This window comes from Hyperolius riggenbachi, chromosome 9, assembly GCF_040937935.1.
Source record: "Hyperolius riggenbachi isolate aHypRig1 chromosome 9, aHypRig1.pri, whole genome shotgun sequence".
NCBI classification, from domain to species: Eukaryota; Metazoa; Chordata; class Amphibia; order Anura; family Hyperoliidae; genus Hyperolius; species Hyperolius riggenbachi.
In genome coordinates this window covers 226,989,759-227,009,205 of record NC_090654.1, presented here as the reverse complement: position 1 = coordinate 227,009,205, position 19,447 = coordinate 226,989,759, and the positions used below count along the sequence as shown (strand labels likewise).

General features: G+C 42.8%; 1 protein-coding gene across 1 annotated transcript in view; it reads left to right on the top strand.

Moving 5' to 3' along the window:
- The window catches only part of MAP3K9 (mitogen-activated protein kinase kinase kinase 9), an 88,385-nt gene extending 70,019 nt beyond the window's left edge, over positions 1-18,366 (top strand). Inside the window, exons 6-11 of the mRNA XM_068251937.1 lie at positions 1,704-1,944; positions 3,994-4,116; positions 11,471-11,624; positions 13,089-13,192; positions 14,176-14,967; positions 16,762-18,366. Of these exons, the coding sequence (XP_068108038.1) occupies positions 1,704-1,944; positions 3,994-4,116; positions 11,471-11,624; positions 13,089-13,192; positions 14,176-14,967; positions 16,762-17,237 (1,890 nt within the window). The 3' untranslated portion in view covers positions 17,238-18,366. The remainder of the gene's footprint in view (positions 1-1,703; positions 1,945-3,993; positions 4,117-11,470; positions 11,625-13,088; positions 13,193-14,175; positions 14,968-16,761) is intronic.
- The last annotated feature ends 1,081 nt before the right edge of the window (positions 18,367-19,447 follow it).

Genomic DNA, 19,447 nt, shown 5'->3' with positions numbered 1-19,447 from the left:
ATCGAGCCAGTCACCAGCCGCACACGTCCTCGATCATGCTCCCGCCGTAAGGAGCATTCTGCGCATCCGCAGGACCTACGCGGCCAGGGTGCCACAGGAGCAGTAGCTAGCGACTGGCTCAGTCGCCAAAATCAAAACCTAGCCACTGTGGGGGAACGGAGGATCGTTTGGACACGGCGCGAGCGCAGGATGGATGCAGGGGGCTGGTAGAAGCCCCAGGTAAGTTAAACAGTTTTTTCCCTGACTTTATGTAGGTTTCCTTTAAAGAGGAACGTTCACGAAAAGCAAAGTGAGGCGTTTCTAAAATGAAAATATTGATCAAGAAATGATTGCTATCTGCCATGTAATTTGTTCATATTATTTGATCCAAAATGAGCCTGCACGTCATTAGCTTTACTACTGGCAGACAAGGAAAAAAAACAGCACTAACCGCCACAATCTATAACCACACCCGCTAACAATGCAATAGGCTAAAAGGTTGCTTCTTTTTTTTTTTTTTTTTTTTTTTTTAGATATGCACAGAGGGAGATACTGGTTTCTTGGCAGTTGGGAGCAGCTATTATTTCCCACAATGCAACAAGGCTCACACCTAGGTCCTGACATCACACTAAGGCTAGGTTTCCACTTGTGCGTTTTGTGTCAGTTTTTCTGCTCAGAAAATTCGCATAGATTTTAAAACTAATGTAAGTCAATGCAGCCATTTCCACTCTATGCGAATTTTCGTACTTGCTCGCACGCGTGAAAAAATCTGAGGTCCTGCATCATATTTTCAGACATCGCGTACGATTCATGTACAATGCTTTGTGTAGGCAATGCGAATTTTCGCGTTATTTGCACGCAAATTCGCAGTAAATCCATGGTTACAGGAAGTTGTCAGCAATCATGACTAAGCTGTTACTAGGCAGATTATGTGTATTTAATGCGAATTTTCGCGTACGAAAATTCGCATTAAAATGTGTACAAATTTACATGCGAATTTTCACCAATCAGAAAAATCTTATACGATTTTTTTGCAGGCGAAAATGTAACGCTACAGTGGAAACTTAGCCTTAGGGGGGGGGTTTCACCACAATATCAGCCATACAAACCACTCTGATTGTCTATTTGAGAAAAGGTAAAGATTTCTCATGGGAATGGGGATATCAGCTACTGATTGGGATGAAGTTCAATTCTTGGTTACGGTCCCTCTTTAATTGACAGCACAGGTGGAGCAGCACTCATGAAACAGCCTTGCATTTTTCATATAGATTTGGTGAAATAGGTTTAGCTTTTATATTTTTGTGACAAATACAAAAAAAGAGGTTCGTCTCTGGTCTTGACAAAGTTAACGCAACGGGCAAAAACAGCATAGTAGATTGTCATCATTAGGGCTGGTCGATGAAATGCTAATAATTTTGAGATGCAAATGTATGCAGCTTAATATTGAGCCAATTGGATGGTTCTGTGACCGGATATGATAGGTCCATTATACAGAATTTGCATAATGCTGCATCCGCTTGTAATTATTTGCATGTCATTGATCATCCCTAGTCATCATTGCATCACAGGTATCAGTAAAATATATATATATATATATATATATATATATATATATATATATATATATATATATATATATATATATATATATATATATATATATATATATATATACTGTAATAATGGAGGTTAATAGAAAGGTGACAGTGTCTCTCTATATGCAGGAGTTGCGGAGCTGGGAAGAGGAGCTCTCCCGAGCTGCCCTAGAACAGAAGAATCACGAGGAGCTCCTGCGACGAAGGGAACAGGAACTGGCAGAGAGGGAGATAGACATCTTGGAGCGAGAGCTGAACATCATCATCCACCAACTCTGCCAAGAGAAGCCAAAGGTGAAGAAGCGCAAAGGAAAATTCAAAAAGAGTCGGCTGAAGCTGAAGGATGGCAACATCATCAGCCTGCCATCAGGTGGGTCTATCCAGTGATATGCACACACGGGAACGCTTTATCTACTGTGAATGGTAACCCGAAAGTCAATGAACCTTCACATTTACAATGCATGCTGCATACAATGTGCAGTGCATCATAACAGACTAGTACTAGTAGAATCAAAAAAGACACATGGACACTGGGCGCCCACTTTGGCATAATATCGCCAGAAAATAGGAAGAATCGGATAGTTAGAGAATATATATTCACAAGTGTGGGTTGCTCACAGAGGCAAGCACTCATATGGGCACATGGGGAAATACCGTCCCCACTCTGCCTTTGTGATGGGTATGTTGGTCGCAGCTCCAAAAAGATTTGCTCCACAATAAATTGACTGGGGTATGGGGACTAGGGTAAACCCGAAGTGACGTCTGACATGATGAGATAGACATGAGTATGTACAGTGCCAAGCACAATAATAACTATGCTGTGTTCCTTTTTTTCTTTCTCTGCCTGAAAGAGTTAAATATCAGGTATGTGAGTGGCTGACTCAGTCCTGACTCAGACAGGAAGTGACTACAGAGTGACCCTCACTGATAAGAAATTCCAACTATAAAACACTTCCTAGCAGAAAATGGCTTCTGAGAGCAGGACAGAGATAAAAAGGTTCAACAGTTCATAGATTTTAGCTCTGGCATACTTCAATGAATGTGTCATTGAGCAAAAACAGTTTAACCGCCCTGGCGTTCTATTTATTTTGCCAGGGTGGCTGCGCAGTGGGTTTTTTTGTATTTTTTTTTTTTAATCCTGTAGCTAGCCTGGCGCTAGCTACATGATTCCCCCCTCCCTGCGGTGTCCCTCCCACCCCTCCGATCACCGCCGGCGATCAAGCCCGTCCGGAAATCCCGTTCTGAATGGGATTTCCTTTAGGGCTTCCCCCGTCGCCATGGCGACGATCGTGATGACGTCATTGACGTCCGTTGTGACGTCATCGGGAGTCCCGATCCACCCCTCAGCGCTGCCTGGCACTGATTGGCCAGGCTGCGCACGGGGTCTGCGGGGGGTGGGGCCCTCTTTCGCGGCGGGTAGCGGCGCATCGGCGGCGATCGTTACAAACACGCAGCAAGCAAAGTGCTTGCTGCGTGTTTTTTAAAAAATAATTATCAAAATCGGCCCAGCGAGGCCTGAGCTGAGCTCGTCAATACCGCCAGAAGGTTAAACTTAAAAAGTAGATTTAAACATAAAATAAAACTGTGGAATATCTTCAAAAGTCATTTTTAGGAGAAGGAAGAGAAATACAATCATTTATTTCATTAGTTTATTTTTGCTTCGGGAGGCGCCCAAAAGTAGGGAAAACAAAAAAAAACATTGTTTATGACATATGAAATGCTCTGTCAGATTAAAAAAAAAAAAAAAAAGCTTCATCCTACCTTAAGAAGGAGGCATTATGTTTTGTATAAAAAGGGTTTTGACTTTTTTCAGCACTTAGGACCACACGTTTCCCAGTGTAAATCGTCAGTAAATGTGCCAAAAAAAGCAGGAGAGCAGTTTGGGGTTCTCCAGTTCTTGTTAAAGTCATAACAGAGTGCGCCACACATAAGTGTGAAAGGGCCCTTATGCTGGGTGCACACGATGGCATTTCCCGTCAGATCGATGGGTAATCTGATTGGAAGTTGCATCATGTGTACTTATCCAAACTGCTTCCGATCGATGACTGGATCGATTTTACAATGACAACTTCCCAAAATCGATTCCGTTATCGATCAGTAGCTGATCGGACATGTTGGAAATAATTGGTGGGAAGTTGCATGGTGTGTACCTAGCATTAAGTGGCAGAGGTTTTCATCCCTTGTTTAGGTGAGAATGATTATTCATAGTGGGGGTTGTCAGATTTTCAAATCTCTATTTATTTATATGTAAGCACATAGTGCAAAGCATGCATTAAAAGCTGGAGCCTGGGCGAAGGTTTTACCATTTCATAATGCAGCATATAGGTTAAGTTAATACACTGATACTATACAAACGGCAGGTAGGGTGGGTGTTCTGTCTGTTGATGACCATTTCTTTTGTTTTGGTTGTGCTTTACAGATTTCCAGCACAAGTTCACAGTACAGGCTTCCCCTACCATGGACAAAAGGAAGAGCTTAATCAGCACAAAGTTCAGCCCTCCTGCAAGTCCCACCATTATCCCGCGGCTCCGAGCCATTCAGTGTAAGTAGCCGTACAAAGAACCAGTTGTACATTGTATGAGTCTTCGTTCTGGTCAGGCAGCTTGTATGGGGCTTCCGTTATGACAGCTGAAAAAAACATATGCGGTTTCTTTAAGGGCAACTCCACTTTGTGTATCTAAAGGAAAGACCGCTTTTCAAAACATCATTTTCTCCCCTGTGTTTGAGCCTTCTTCATTTACTGACTTCGAATCTATCTTGTGGATAAAATCAACTCTTCGTTAATCAATGGAAGAATCTTGGCAGTGGTGTGCTGGGTCAAAATGTCTCACCAGACTTTTAAAATGGAAGTGATACCCAGATAGCTCATGGTGACCCAGAACCACTAGGAAAGGATAAAATATAAAAAGGGCTTAAGTAGATTTAGAAGGCCTCTTTTTAAAAAAAAGATGAATTTAAAATTTTCTTCGTAAAGGGAACCCAAGCATCACTTTTTTTCCTGCCGTTTCTCCTGGTTTGTAATAACTATAGGAGCTGCCACGTTTCCTCCTCTCCTTCTAGCTGCCCTTATTTATCCATGTGTTAAGATAGTTATCCGTGTTAAGATAGCATCTGTGACTTCTCTAAACTCTTTGAAGCACAGTATGCCATCTCCCAACGTTCTCTTCTGATGAAAGCTTCTGTCTGCTCTCTGCTAATGTGTGCAAGAAAATAATTATATCAGTCCTTATCTGCCTTAAATTTCTGCGGTTGGGCAGGCCTCGGAGGTAGGGTGATAAAAGGTAGGATGTAAAAAGAGGTAAAATTGAAGGTTTTTTTTTTTTTGCTAAATAGCCTCATTATTGGCATGTATGTTTAATGTGCTATTGAGACGCCCTGGGTGCTAAAAATGGTGCTTGGTTCACTTTAAGGCGGTAACGGAAGGTATTTGCAATAATTCAGCTTTAGGTGAGCTAGAAATATTTCCTATGATGCATCACTGCTGACTATGCTGATCCCCTCTTCCTGCCCCTAAATCCAGGCTCACATCCAGAACTGCTGGTGTATAGTAAGCCTATAGCTTATAAATGTTACTGAGCCACACTAATCCAACATGCATACAGCGGTTTCAGAGTTTCTGCTCCTCATCAGTGCAAGGCATGAATTGAAATGGCTCTATGGGCTAGGGCTTGGTCTAATGGTCATTTCAGACCTTCCATGAAGGAGGATAAAGGGGTGATATCTGCTCAATCCTTCTGGCAATACCAGCTTACAAGGGATAAACTGGGAAGGCACCAGATTTTTTTTTCTAATTTTGTAGCCTAGAAAAATATTAGAAACAAAAACGCCTAATTATAGGTCTAATAAACCAGCGGGAAATTCCTTTTTTTTTTTTTATTGTGTGTGTGGTGCTGAAGAAAGTGCAGCATAAAGTGCTCAACAGGCATAAAAGCGGTTTCCTAGAGCACAAGCCCAGTGGTGTACTGACGGCAGTGCGGGCCGCCTTGGGCGACAGAGAGGGGTGCCACCTGGGCTGAGGCAAAGGCTCGCCTGTGCCTCCCCTCGCCCAGCAATATGCAGAGCGGTGCGCGCGGACCAGAGCGAGCTGGCATAGTTATCTCGGCGCAGCTGGGATCAGTCATCTTCACTTTGTCGCACAGTTCCTCCCTCGCCTTTCTATTGCACCCTCTAGTGCCGCCTCTCATTATTGCGCCACTGGAGGAGTCAGAGAGGAGACGGAGGGACTGTGCAACAGGGTGAAGAAGACGCAGGTAAATATACCATCTTGCTTTGCGCACACTATTCTGCATGTAGGAGGGCTGCCTTATATAAGTGGGGACATCTGGCTATACTGAGGTGCTTCCTACTATGAGGGGGGACCACCCCACTGCACTCCCACCTTTTCCCAAAAATGTTGCTGCAATACCCTAGGCACTGCACACACCCAACTGGTGTAACCTACAAGGCAATTTAGAAATCACACGAGCATCGCAAACGCTAAGCTGACAATTGATACAGCCAGTAAACTATGTAATGCTAGACAACACAAAACTTATATGCAGTGAGCTTATCACCTACAGTTGAATCAGGACTATGTTGGTAACAGGGGCATAGCAATAGGGGTTGCAGAGGTAGCGACCGCATCAGCGCCCTTGGGCCAGAGGGGTCCCGAAGGGCCCTCCCTCAACTACAGTATTAGCTCTCTATTGATCCTGTGCTCATAATAATCACTTCTAAATATACTTTGAATAGTGGTAATCATTAACAAACTTCTCCCCATCCCCTTCTTGCACCTCTGACTGTAGTTGCCATTGGCCGGTTTTGGTGCGCCGTATCAATTGCTATGTATAGAGTGCTTGGGGGGCCCCATTGTAAAACTTGCTTCGGGGCCCACAGCTCCTTAGCTACGCCACTGGTTGGTAACATAGTATATATGGCACCATGAAAGTGCATTGTGGAACATTTTATTGGGATTTGTCATTATGACAGGGAGGTATGATAAGTATTGAGGTTACGGTTCAGGGAGGTTAGTTTTAGGCTTTTGGTTAGTGTTAAAGGATACATGAGACAAAGCTAAAACAGAAAAGTTTTACTCACCTGGAGCTTCTTCCAGTCCCTAGAAGTGTAACCAGTCCCATGCCGAAGTTCTGCTGTGCTCGAGGCCACCGCTGTCCCCTCCATAAGACTGTGACCTGCGTCTGGTTCGTTATTTTCTGCGTGAGTGCGCAGTGGTCTCATGTGATCACACTACCATAGCTGGCAGCGCTGTGCACTTGCACAGTTCAAGGCTGTGCGAACTGCGCAAGCACAGAGCGCTCCCAGCCACGAAAGCATGATCACGAGAAGTGTGTGGTTTGCGCAAGCATGTGCAGAAGACCATGACCAAGCCACGGGTCGCAATCTAATGGAGAGGACAGCGGTGGCCTCAAGCACGGCAGAACATATGATGAAACCAGGAACATTACCATAAAATGTAGTATCCTGAATAATTTACTGCATTCTACTATGTGTCACTGGAGTGCCTGTTTAATGGGTGGGTGATATTTCCAGGCTTAGTTAGAAACTGCAGTAATTCATATGGTAGCCCGGAGTTAGGAATTCTAAGTTAAACAAATGAGGTGTGTTGCAGTTTTAGTCATGGAGAATATCCAAAAACCAATTTTTTGTACAAATAACAGTTGCTTCAGGTTATACCTTTAATACCCAGCTGTAGATTGTTTCCTTGCAAGAATTTATAACTGATCTACAGTTAGTCAAGAAAAGTATTATCCCGAAGCAGCTTTTGGTATTTGTCAGAGTATATATTTGGAATTGCAGGCTAGCGTTAGGCTTAAAGGACAGCTGAAGTAAGAGGGATATGGAGACTGTCAGACTTACCGTATTTCATTTTAAGCAATACTAATTGCCTGACTAACCTGCTGATTCACTGCCTCTAATACTTTTAGCCATATACCCTGAACAAGCATGCAACAAATCGGTTGTTTCTGACATTGTCAGATCTGACAAGATTAACTGCATGCTTGTTTTTGGTGTGTGATTCAGACACTTTTACAGTCTGATAGATCAGCAAGACTGCCGGGCAACTGGTATTGTTTAAAAGGAAATGCATATGGCAGCCTCCATGTATCTTTCATGTCAGTTGTCCTTTATCTGAAAGGTCAGCGTTATTGTAGACAGCAGTGTGTATGTACACACAACACACACAGCAGGCACAAGCGCACTCATTGCTGACTGCTGTAAGTCTGTGGATGTTGAGTGCTAGAAGAGAACTGGTTAAAATGAGTTGCATCAGGGTGACAATGGAAGATAGTGAGCTCCATTAGAGCATTCTTATCTGCACCGCCAAGAGATCAAATGAAGCTGCTTGATAATAACACTGAGTCTGCTGACTCCCTGTGGACTCTGCAGTAATTATACTGAAATTCACTCAGATAGTAATCATAATTGCAGTTTGTTAGTGGTATGTTTATTATACATGCACAGACTAGAAACCCAGTGACAATGTAGCAAGACCACTGCAACCCGTGTTACACTACAGTAAACAAGTCTGTTTCTGTGATTGTAAGGCTGTGTTCCCACTTGAGCTGAGAGCATCTGCCAACGGTGGCTGCACGTGATTCGGCGCAAGTGGGAACCGGCTGGTTCGCACTCGGAGCGCACATCGTGACTCGTGATTGCGATTTCACTGCATAAAGTTTCATGATTTTGCTGCAATTTTTGAGTTCCGTTCAAGAGTATGGGAATCACATTGGGATGGCCTCCAAGATGCTGCATGCAGTACGTTTGTGATTTCTGCAAATCGCACACGCTGCAGTGAGTATGATCCCACAGGGATACATTTGTGTCACAGCACTTTGCTGATAGCCTTTTATTTGTTAAGAGGAATTCCAGGTCACTACAAAATCTACACACATTCCTTACCCCTCCTAATAAGGTTTATTTTCAGTCTTTTAAAAATAAAGCTTGAAGATGTTTGTGATATCTCCATTCCAATTTCTGCATTCTCCTAACTTTCTTTTTCTACTCCTGTTCCAAGTGCTTTTTAGTATTCTCTAGAAACCATGTCTTAAAATGAAACCGTTTACTCTTCATCTTCCTACACCAAAATAATACCTAAACCTACAGGAGCAATGTTTCTTCTGAAAATTACTAACCAGTTATTTTCTACTTTATGGTTCTGCCCCCACCTAATTTCCATTAGTTGCTCATCTGATTATGTGACTCGCCTGAGAGCTGCAACAAGCAGTTGGAATTCCTTAAAGTAAGATCTGCCCTCAGGTCCTGGGGAATGCCTGTAGTAAATCCTGCGCCGCCCTTGTGGCTGCCTAAGCCTGATGCGGCGTAGGATTTACGTCACCTGCTTTTAGCGCTCCCAACACAATCGCGCGCACCCGAGAGGGGAGATTAAGCTTTCATATCACAGCCGACATCTCCCCTCACTGATCAGGAGCCATGGCAATTGGCTCCTGATCCTGTGATCGCTATGATCGCTGGCCAACTGCATTGATCACCGTAAGCAGTGGCGGTAGGAGGGGAAGAAAATTCTTGCTCTGCCTGTGTCGGGGCACGGCTTGATGATGTCATCAAGCCGGGACCTGGAACTTAACGGCACTGCGACTAGGGATGCCTGGGCAGAGCGGAGGGGGGTAGAGCTGCTCATCGCAGGAACTGGGGAGGTGAGTAATGGGTGCTGGCTATACGGGGACACCTATTTATACTGGGGATACCCATGCCTAGCAATCTATACTGGGGATACCGTTGCCTGGTTATCTAAACGTGCCCCCCCATGTTAAAAATGGCTGCCTTTCCCCAGAAGGTTAAAGCAGTTGGCCTTAGGCTCAGTTCCCACTTGCACCAAAATATGTACCCGTTTGGGATGTTTTTGGTAACGCAGCAACAGACAGGTTAATAGATCCAATGTTCAAAATAGCTTGTGCTTCCACTTTTTTAGCAGATCCACTGCATATGTTGCGTTAAAAGTCCTGACCTGCAACATTTTTTTCGGATAGCAGATGCGTTTCCCATAGAAACCTTTGGTGGAAACGCATCTGCTCCAGACACGATTCGAATGAAAAAAGTCAAAGTGGACACTGAACTGTCTGTTCCACTCTGAATGAGCCGCTGCAAGTGGGAACCGAGCCTATGTAATGTGCTATTGAGATGGCCTGGGTGCTAAAAATGGTGCTCGGTTCACTTTAAAGGCAAGGCTACGTACTCTGAAAAGTACTGTGCAAGTTGTCAGTGCTAGAAAACGACGTAATCATGGAATGGTAGAGGAAAATCAAAGCCACTCCACAAAAAGGACAAATGATTGTTGTTGTATTCCCCTTCAGCTGGATTTCTCTCACCCTTCGATCCTCCATAGTACACGATCTGCTGCTTGCTTTATCCAAGCATCCATATGTGTTCTGGGATTGCTGGACAGACATTTGATGGATCATTCACTAAAGTGACCTATTTCCTATAATCTCTCATTGCTGGGTGGAGCTATGGAATTAATGGCCTGCCTTCTTGTTTTTTGCGTATTCTGAAAATGACGTTACCACGAGAGCTGATGTTTCTAAGTAAATTTGACACCTACAGACACAAAAACTTCATCTCTGCACTTCAGCTCCCATGAGAGTTGTGCTTTAAAGGGGCACTACAGTGAAAAACTGTAAAATTTAAAATATGTGCATATACAAATAAGTACTTTTTTTTTCCAGAGAAAAATGAGCCATAAATTACTTCTCTCCTATGTTGCTGTCACTTACAGTAGGTAGTAGAAATCTGACAGAAGTGACAGGTTTTGGACTAGTCCATCTCTTTATTGGGAATTCTCAGGGATATATTAATTTTCAAAAGCACTTAGTGAATGGCAGTTGCTCTGTCTAACTGTTAAAAAACTGTGTAGGGATTAGGGAAGCTGGCAAGCATCATTGTTTAAATCCTTTTTCAGGAATATCTTCATAAAGAATAAAAGCCTTGCTGAGAATCCCCTATGAAGAGATGGACTAGTCCAAAACCTGTCACTTCTGCCAGATTTCTACTACCTCCTCTAAGTGACAGCAACATAGGAGAAAAGTAATTTATGGCTCATTTTACTCTGGGAAAAAATGTACTTCTTATTTGTAAATGTTTGCACATATTTTAAATTTTACAGTTTTTCGCTGTAGTGCCCCTTTAACACTAAAGGGGTATAGCTAAGTCAAACAGTGAGTCAGTCCAATTTGCTGTAAAACTTTTTAGTGAAGAGCTGGGAAAGATAACCTCTTGAAAACACAATGAAGTTTGAAAACGGGTATATGTAGAATAATTGCTTAAGTTTTTTTTAAAAAGTGTTCCTTAGATCACGTGCCAGGTTTACAAAGCAGGTTGTGCTAAAGTTTGCTAGTTACCGGTAAGTGAAATATTAGTAAATCCTTTGTAATGATCTTAAGGGAGAGCTGTGCAGACACTAGCCTTCACTTTCCGGTATTTCCGGTATAGTACTGCACAGGAGTTGCCCTTAGTACTGCATATCTTCATCTGTTTCGCTCATCAGGCAATGTCACAGTCTAGTGAATTGGGGCCTCTGAGGATTTCAGCCCATCTTACCTGATGACTAAAATTTGTATTCACAATTTGCCACTCTGTCAGTCTGTTATTATGTATTCATTAACCGGATCCAATTATTTAACACCAAGCTGAGTTTGTCAGGACAGATTAGGGAAGAGCATGCTCTTTAGAAATGTAGCTTGAGGCCCAGGGGGGATTGGTAGAAGGCCAGAAAATCGTTCATAGAGCAGAAATCTGCAGATAAGCAGTGCATTCCTTTTTATAAAGGAGATCAATCACTTATTAATTGAAAACTATTATTATTGTACAAACTGCTTGGTTCTTTTGTACGTTTGTCAAGAGCTGTCCATAACTGGCTTTTTATTTTTTTTATTGCTTAGTAACTCCTGGTGACTCTAACAAGACAAGAAACTGGAGTAACAGTGGCCAGAAGGATGAAAGCGAAGATGAGGAGAAGAAGGAAACAAAGAAAAAAGTTCGCCCCTGGGTATCAACAAATCTGAGTGGTAAAGACTCTGGTGCTAGTGAGGACAGGTAATAGAAAATCTGCACACAAGTTAAAAACTCGTGTGTGTGTGTGTGTGTGTGTGTGTGTGTGTGTGTGTGTGTGTGTGTGTGTGTGTGTGTGTGTGTGTGTGTGTGTGTGTGTGTGTGTGTGTGTGTGTGTGTGTGTGTGTGTGTGGTGTACCCTCAGTGATTGGGAGTTGATCCCTCAAGGCTAGCGACAGGTTTTGTTGCTGTGGAGGCATGGCATATGATGAAGTGGGTGGGGTGGAACAATGGACTCTGCCATCGCTTGGACGAGATGATCTAGCAGTTGCCAACACAATGGTGGAGAGGGGCTGCCATTCACGCTAGATTCACGGCAGAGGTGGCCCAACCTGCTATCTCAGCTGGGAACTATGTAGCACACAAAGCTGTATAGTCTTTGCTGACCCTTTAGCTTTATTTACAGAGTTATGATTATCAAACGTTTTATCTTTTCCCTGATGTCAGAAGTTTTGTTACATCCCCAGATAGGTTTTTGAACCTATTATTAGGGAAAACTAGGTTGCAGTCCCTTTTCTTCACTGCAGAGACTTAGATATATAGAACTTGATCATTAACCTTTATGCTAGGTACTCTCCATGCAATTTCCCACCAGATCAATGAGTTAAACCAATAATTTCCAACTTGTCCAATCGCCTTTGTCTGTCTCCCCCCTTTCTTTCCTCCTCCCTTTTCACATGAAGCTTGCAATAGAAGGAGGGAATAGGTGGGTGGGCGGTTCCAAGTCTGCAGGGTGGTTTTCAGCTGCCCCTGGATTGTTGACTGTTTCAGAGGAGACTGCATCACCATTTCCCATAATGCATTGTGCTTGTCACTGGGCCAAGTTGGGATGAAGGACTCTAGAATTACAGTTTCAGTTATATGTAAAAAAAAAAAAAAAAAAAAAAAAAGTGGCTACTTCTCCTGTGTGCTGACAGAACCTTGTGATTTTTTTTTTTTTTTTTTTTTTTTGGTGGCGGTGGGCGGCCGTTTCCATGCTTGATACAAGCGTGTGTATGCCTTTTAACCACTACCCTTCCACAGGTTATTTCCCCTTAAAAACTTTCTTAAAATGGTGTTCTCTCCTTCCCAGTGACTTCAGTGCATTTTGCAAAAATTAGTTTTGCCATGCCAATACATTTTCGCAAATATTATCATCTCTGCAAAATCTGTGCGAAAGTGACATTTTTTGTAAATTATGACAAAATTGGCTATATTAGCTCTTCACTTATTTTTAAGTATTTTTAGTGATTCTAACTGCTTTCAGGGTATGTTGTGCAGTGTCTATGTATTGTATTTTTTATTTTTTTTTTGGACCCTTGTCATCCGCATGTGAAAGCATTTTCAAGTTGAGCACTACAGGTAGATAACTGCTCACTTGCAAGGTCCAAGTTTAGTGTGAAGTGGAAAAAGAACATTTGCATTACACACATCCTGATGCTTTAAGGAATTTATTTATTTTAACTGCAGGGCATCATTGGAAAGCTCAAAGTCTTGTTCATCAAATACATCAAACCATGGAAAGCCTATCAAAACGTCTGCTGCACCTGGGTTCACCACTGTGACTGAGACAGGTAAGTGAAGTAAACTGGAATACCCCGTGCATTTCAAGCTGCTGATGTCTATACACAGATATTGGCTAGCCGCTAGAGGGTAGTGAATGCCTTATCCCCACAGGACGGTACTTTTAAGCATCCTATAAAATGTTAGCCCTTCCAGGAAGCTGCTCTCAAAATTACTGGGAGGGAGAATGTGCCCCAAAAATAACCATGGATGTAATTAAATGTAAAATGACTGGCCTCTTAAGAAGGGGCAACGCCAATATTAGAAAGACATTTTTATAAACAGACACAAAAAGGAGCACAGTCCACTTCCTCAGATCAAGTAAAACAGTGTCTGAAAAGATGACCAATGTAGATAGTGTATGCGCATTGTTTAAAAGGAAATAAATATGGCAGCCTCCATATGATCTTCCATTGATCATGTGTGCGCACTAGCCCGCGGCTCCAGCTTGCTGCGCATGGGCGGGTGGGCTTGGTCGGCATGCTAAGTGACTGGTGGCAATGGAGTAGGGAGGAAAGCCTCAACAGGATCCTGAGGCTTCCCTCTCTTAAGGTAAGTATCTGATTTTGTATCCATGCTTTGGCACGGGTAAACTTTTAAAGGGACCCTGAAGTGAGAGGGATTTGGAGGCTGCCATATTTATTTCCTCTTAAACAGTACCAGCTACCTGGCAATCCTGCTGATCTTTCTGGCATCAGTAGTGTCTGAATCGCACACCTAAAACAAGCTTCCATCTAATCTTGTCAGTTTTTGTTAGAAACATCTGATCTTTATTAAAGGCAGAGGACAGCCACGCAATGTGCATTGTTTCCAAGGAAATAAATATGTCTTGCTCCATATCCCTATCACCTCAGGTTCCCTTTTTTAGAGTATTACAGAGAGAGTTACAATGTTTGAGTAGCTTGACATTCCTGTGAACACTGTGTCCCTTTTACCTCTGAGGACCATCTGTTAATGTTGTAATGTGATTTTTTTTTTTCTTCTACTTGAACAGAGGCTGAGAATGCTGCTGATCCATTTGTGAATCAGGTGGACCACAAAGATTCCCAGACGCCCACCCCAAACAAATCCTACCTCTGCATACCATTTCACAAAGGAGAAGATTTGGAGGGTCATTTTAGTGACACCAGTGACAATCCCACACCAGTGAACTCTGCTACAAGCACTCCTCAACTTACTCCCACTAATAGTCTCAAGCGTGGCTCTCAGCACAAGAGATGTTCAATGGTTCTCCTGGGCTGTGGAGCGCTTCTTGCCACTGTTGGGCTGGGCTTTGACCTTCTAGAAGCGGGCAAATGTCAGCTAGGTCAAGATGAACCTGAACCAAAGGAAGAGAAGAAGAAAAAAGAAAGCCTCTTCCAACGTGCTGCCCGTCCAAGGAGAAGCACCAGTCCACCATCCAGAAAGCTTTTTCGTAAAGAAGATTCACCATCTCACCCAGCAGAACCGACAACCTCCGTCACAATGCAGTCTCTGTCTTCCATTTCTGAATGTAACTCCACCCGTTCACTGCTGCGCTCAGACAGTGATGAGATAGTGGTATATGAGATGCCCACAACTCCCAATGAAGAACAGGCACCGGTTGTCTGTAATCCACTGGTTAATGTCCAGGTGGAGACTTTCAAGCGAGCTCCTAATCAGTCCCTTACTCCAACTCATGTAACTTTGAACACCAGAGCTCAGCAAGGACACAGGAGGACTCCCTCTGATGGTGCCATTAAGGCAGGCCCAATCATTGCTAATGGGACTTCACCCAATAATTGCTTAGTAATCGCTACAGGTTCAAGTAAGTTATTCTAAACATGCAGATACTTTCCTTCAATTGATTGCATTTGCCATGTCCCAGATACCTATATAGCCTTGTTATTCTAATGCACAGTGGTATCGCACCTTGCTGATAGAGTTGCAGTATATGTTGTCTGTGTATCATATGGACTGCTATATAATGGTTGGAGAGCATTGTGGGTGTCAAAAGTTCAATCCGTTTGTCAGCATTGTCAACAATCCATACAGAATTTGTCATTATCTCCTGAAAACCGCTTAAAGAAAACCCGCGGCAGATTTATAGACACTTGCCTAAGAATAGAGATGCCTGGAGCTTCCAACATCCTCCTCCGGACCACTGCTGCTGCTCTGGACCCTCTGACAGTTTGCACCCGCATCCCTCTTTGTGCACATGAGTGGCTTTGGTTTACTGAACAGGCCTGGCAGTACTTGCACAGGCCACAAGAATATATCTAACAAGCTATTGTTAGATATGTTTAGAGGGCCTGTGTGCGGCAACGATGGGGCAAGGAGGACGTGAAAGCTTCTGGATTATTCAGATCTTACTTCCCTCTACCTAGATAATTATCTAACTTTTTTTTTTTTACCACCTTGGGTTTACTTTAAAAGCCATTATTTTTTTTCTGCATTTGGACTGTGCAAAGTATAGATTTTTGCGTGGGTACGATCCTCAGAAGGGTGCTGGGCTGTGACGACTGTCTCCAGGACGACACCTTTTCTTAGGTAAGTACCTAATTTTTTTCACCTTAGTCACCTCGGGTTTACTTTTAGCATACAAGAGTAAAATTAATTATGTGGTATAACAGAGGTGCCAAGTAGAGTAAAATTAGTTAAAATTGTTAAAAAGGGGGAAGTGGGTTGACTCGCCACCCTTCTGAAAACAATGGCCAGACAACGGGCAGGTTACTTCAAGTTTAAAGTAACATTTATTATGAGCTCCAAAAGTGCAACGCGTTTCACAGGTAACAGTCCCGCTTCTTCAGGCAAACAATTTTTGGAGGGAGCTGGGGAAGGGAAACAAAAGAGAAAAGGGGGATGCCAGAGGAACACTAGGTACAAGCACCCGAAGAGCTCATAATAAATGTTACTTTAAACTTGAAGTAACCTGCCCGTTGTCTGGCCATTGTTTTCAGAAGGGAGGTGAGTCCACCCACTTCCCCCTTTTTAACAATTTTAACTAATTTTACTCTACTTGGCGCCTCTGTTGTTATACCACATAATTGTTTAGTCCACCCTTGGTGGAGGGGTGTATCCCCATTTCCTTCTATCTACAGAGAGCGACTTCTTAACCCTGAGTGGGGTCAGGTTACAATTCTCCCCGCCTGCTTATCCAGTGGTTGCCTTGGAGGCGACCCGTCCTTGTGAGTAAAACCATTGTGTGTGTTTGCATCAGACATCACCTCATTAACATACTACACCATATCGGGCTCTCAGTTCTTCCCCTTTCTTTCAAGAGTAAAATTAAACAAGATGATTGCAGAATAAGCCGGAGAGCTTCTCTAGTTTAGTTACCAGTCCAAACAGAATATTCACAAACCTATACAGTACAATCCCTTTATAGTAAACTTCAAGGAACCAGGAAAAGCAGTTTACTATATCAGAATTGGTCACACATTGTATTGTATATTTATAGACACATTTGCTGGCACCTGAGGACTGCATTTACTATATCCAGAGGTTTACTATATCAGAGTTTACAATAACAAGATTATACTGTATATTTGATCTGTTAGCATTGTACTGACCAGAGTAGGAAAACTTGAGCTTGTGTTTTTTTGGTTTTTATTTCCTTTAGGTATTGTATCCCCAAACAGAGACCCTCAAGAAGTCCCTCGTCTGCCAGACCCTAATATAGTGTTCCCTCCAACACCCCGGCGCTGGAATATTCCGCAAGATTTAACACTGGAAAGACCCAAAACTTTAGAGTTTGTTCCTAGACCTCGTCCTTCCACGAACAGGCAAAGACTGGATTCATGGTGGTTTGTCTCCCCAAGCAGGAACCGAGGAGAGTCTCCTGCTAACAGCTCATGCACTGAAACCCCCAGCAACATGGACTCTTGTTTTGCCAGCAGCAGTGGGAGCACCGTGGAGGAGAGGCCCGGTTTCTCTGGCTTTATTCCTTTCCATGTGACACAACCTGTAGTTGAACGGACACTACTGGACGTTGACGTGGAAGGTCAAAGTCAAGATAGCACTGTTCCGCTATGCAGAACCAAACTTAAAACCTTCAAAACTACAACCTGTGAACAAAAACAAGAGTTCTGGTCTTAACCCGGCATGTCGACCTGCCCCCAGCAGAAATGTGACATGGCCATGTATCTTGCACTGAATGCACTTTGAGGATTCACAAGATCACTAGAAGGCAATATGAAATTTAGTCCTTTATGCTGCTTGCGCTGATTATTCTTAAATCTGCCTTTTAATTACTTAAAGACTTGGAATTATTGTTAACTCACGAAACCTCTCCAGTCCCCAAGATCTCCTTGTAAGATGTACTGAGTTCTGAGAATTGGATCAGTTTGCCTTTTCTGAGGAAGAATGCCACATAGCCGGATTTAAAATAAGTATTCCAATTCATTTTTATTTTCCTGCTGCCATTTTATGTAAAACTACATTCCTTTTTATTTCCGCTCTGTTGCCTTTCCAGTTAGTGGAAGCACTGCTCCAAATGTCTACTTCTTTGTTTATACTGCAGTACAGGCAAAAGTCCTCTTTGATATATGCAAATGGGGGTATAAGATCCCTTTTTTTATTTTTACGTCTTCTAAACAGGTCGTTTTATTATGGTGACTTGCCTTTTCTGTGTCGATCACTTCTTGTATGCTCATTTGTTCTTTGTGTTCTGTACTCTTGGCAACCTGATGCCAAAAAGCTATTTCGAAGTCTACACTGGAGCCAAAAAAGCATTAATCAAAGCAAGCAATTGGCTGAGGATTGATTATGCGATCTCTGTTGATTTGTCTGTTTTGTTCCCCAATTTGCCATCATTAAGTTTGTAACCACGCTTAGCTAGCCACAGAACAAATCCTGGTCAGTTTGTTCCATACCTGAGTGGATAGCTAGTCACTAAAATGCCAAGCTACTTTTGTTTACCTCTTAACGCTTTTAAAATATGAGCCGATGAAATGGACTGCAGTGAATTGCTGTTTGACGTAGATCAAATGCTGTAACCGCTCTGGCGGCAGATATTATTTACTGTTTAAAAAAAGCAGACCCTTTCCTAAATTAACAAAGAGAAGTCTGGAGTGCTGCAGATTTTCGGCAGTGCCCCCCTTCATCCCTTTTGATTCGCTGGTTGGAAAAGTTAGGACTCTCATATACCGTCAGTGTAAAGTTGCCCTTAGATGTGATATTTTCGTTTTCAGGTTACATGTCCATGGCTGACCCACCCTCTGCAAACCAGCCCATAGATTTTGTGTAGTAATATTTGAAATGGGGCCAAAGTGGCCTCGTTTCTGCTATCAAACTGTGAAAGTGTGGTGAAACAGTAGTGAATGATGTTTCTGCATTCCCTGCTAGGCAAAGTTGCTGTATATTCAGGACATTAACCCATACATCCAAGCAGCTTGGCTTTTCTACTGAGATAAATTGTTTCGTAAGGCAAGAAAAGATGTTTCAGACTGCAGTGAGGTAATTAAAATTGCCAACATCGGCCAGGCAGTCAGTGTATTATGTACTTCCAAGTTCAGATGGGCTGCAATCCCCAGATTCACCAGACGGCGGTGCTGCTATGAAAACAAACGAGACGTTTGCCAATGTGGTCTCTTTATACAAGATTATGTAGGGCTCTGAACCAAGCCCTCTTTAATGGCTACTGTGCATATCATTTTGCCATCAGTTGAGTAAGCGAAGTGCATAATACTAGTTCAGTTTAGACCCAAATTAGGGACCAAACTGGACAAGATCCTTGCATTCGTCTTTTGTGCCAATCCTCTAGGTCAGTCTGTGTGTCATCTCAATTTTAGTGTTAATATGGCTCCAATTCTGACCACCACAACCACACCACTTGCTTATTCGTCTTGCTCTTGTCACTATTTAAAAACTCAGCTCTTTCATGGTTCACCATGTTGCCAATTGTGTATCTGTCTGGTTGTTTTCACCTCCCCTTGCCAGTCTAGCTCTTTGTAGTGGTAAGTTTGCATATGGATACATCGGGGTGATTTAGGCTTCACACATAAAAGGTGTACATTTCCAGTCCTGTCAGTTTTGTATCGATTATGTATGTGTTTCTATGGTTGCGTTCACACATTAAATGTTTACATTTCTGGTCCAGTCAGGTAAAACTGACAGAAAACTGACCGGACAGTACTGGACCAGACCAGAAATGTGCAGATTTATGTGTGAACCAGGCCTTACTGTAGGATAATCTGTAGAATGATTTATTCCAGAAAAGGTACAGATTTCTCGTTGGGTATCAGCTACTGATTGGGATGAAGTTCAATCCTTGGTTACAGTTCCTCTTTAAATCAGACTTAAGGTGC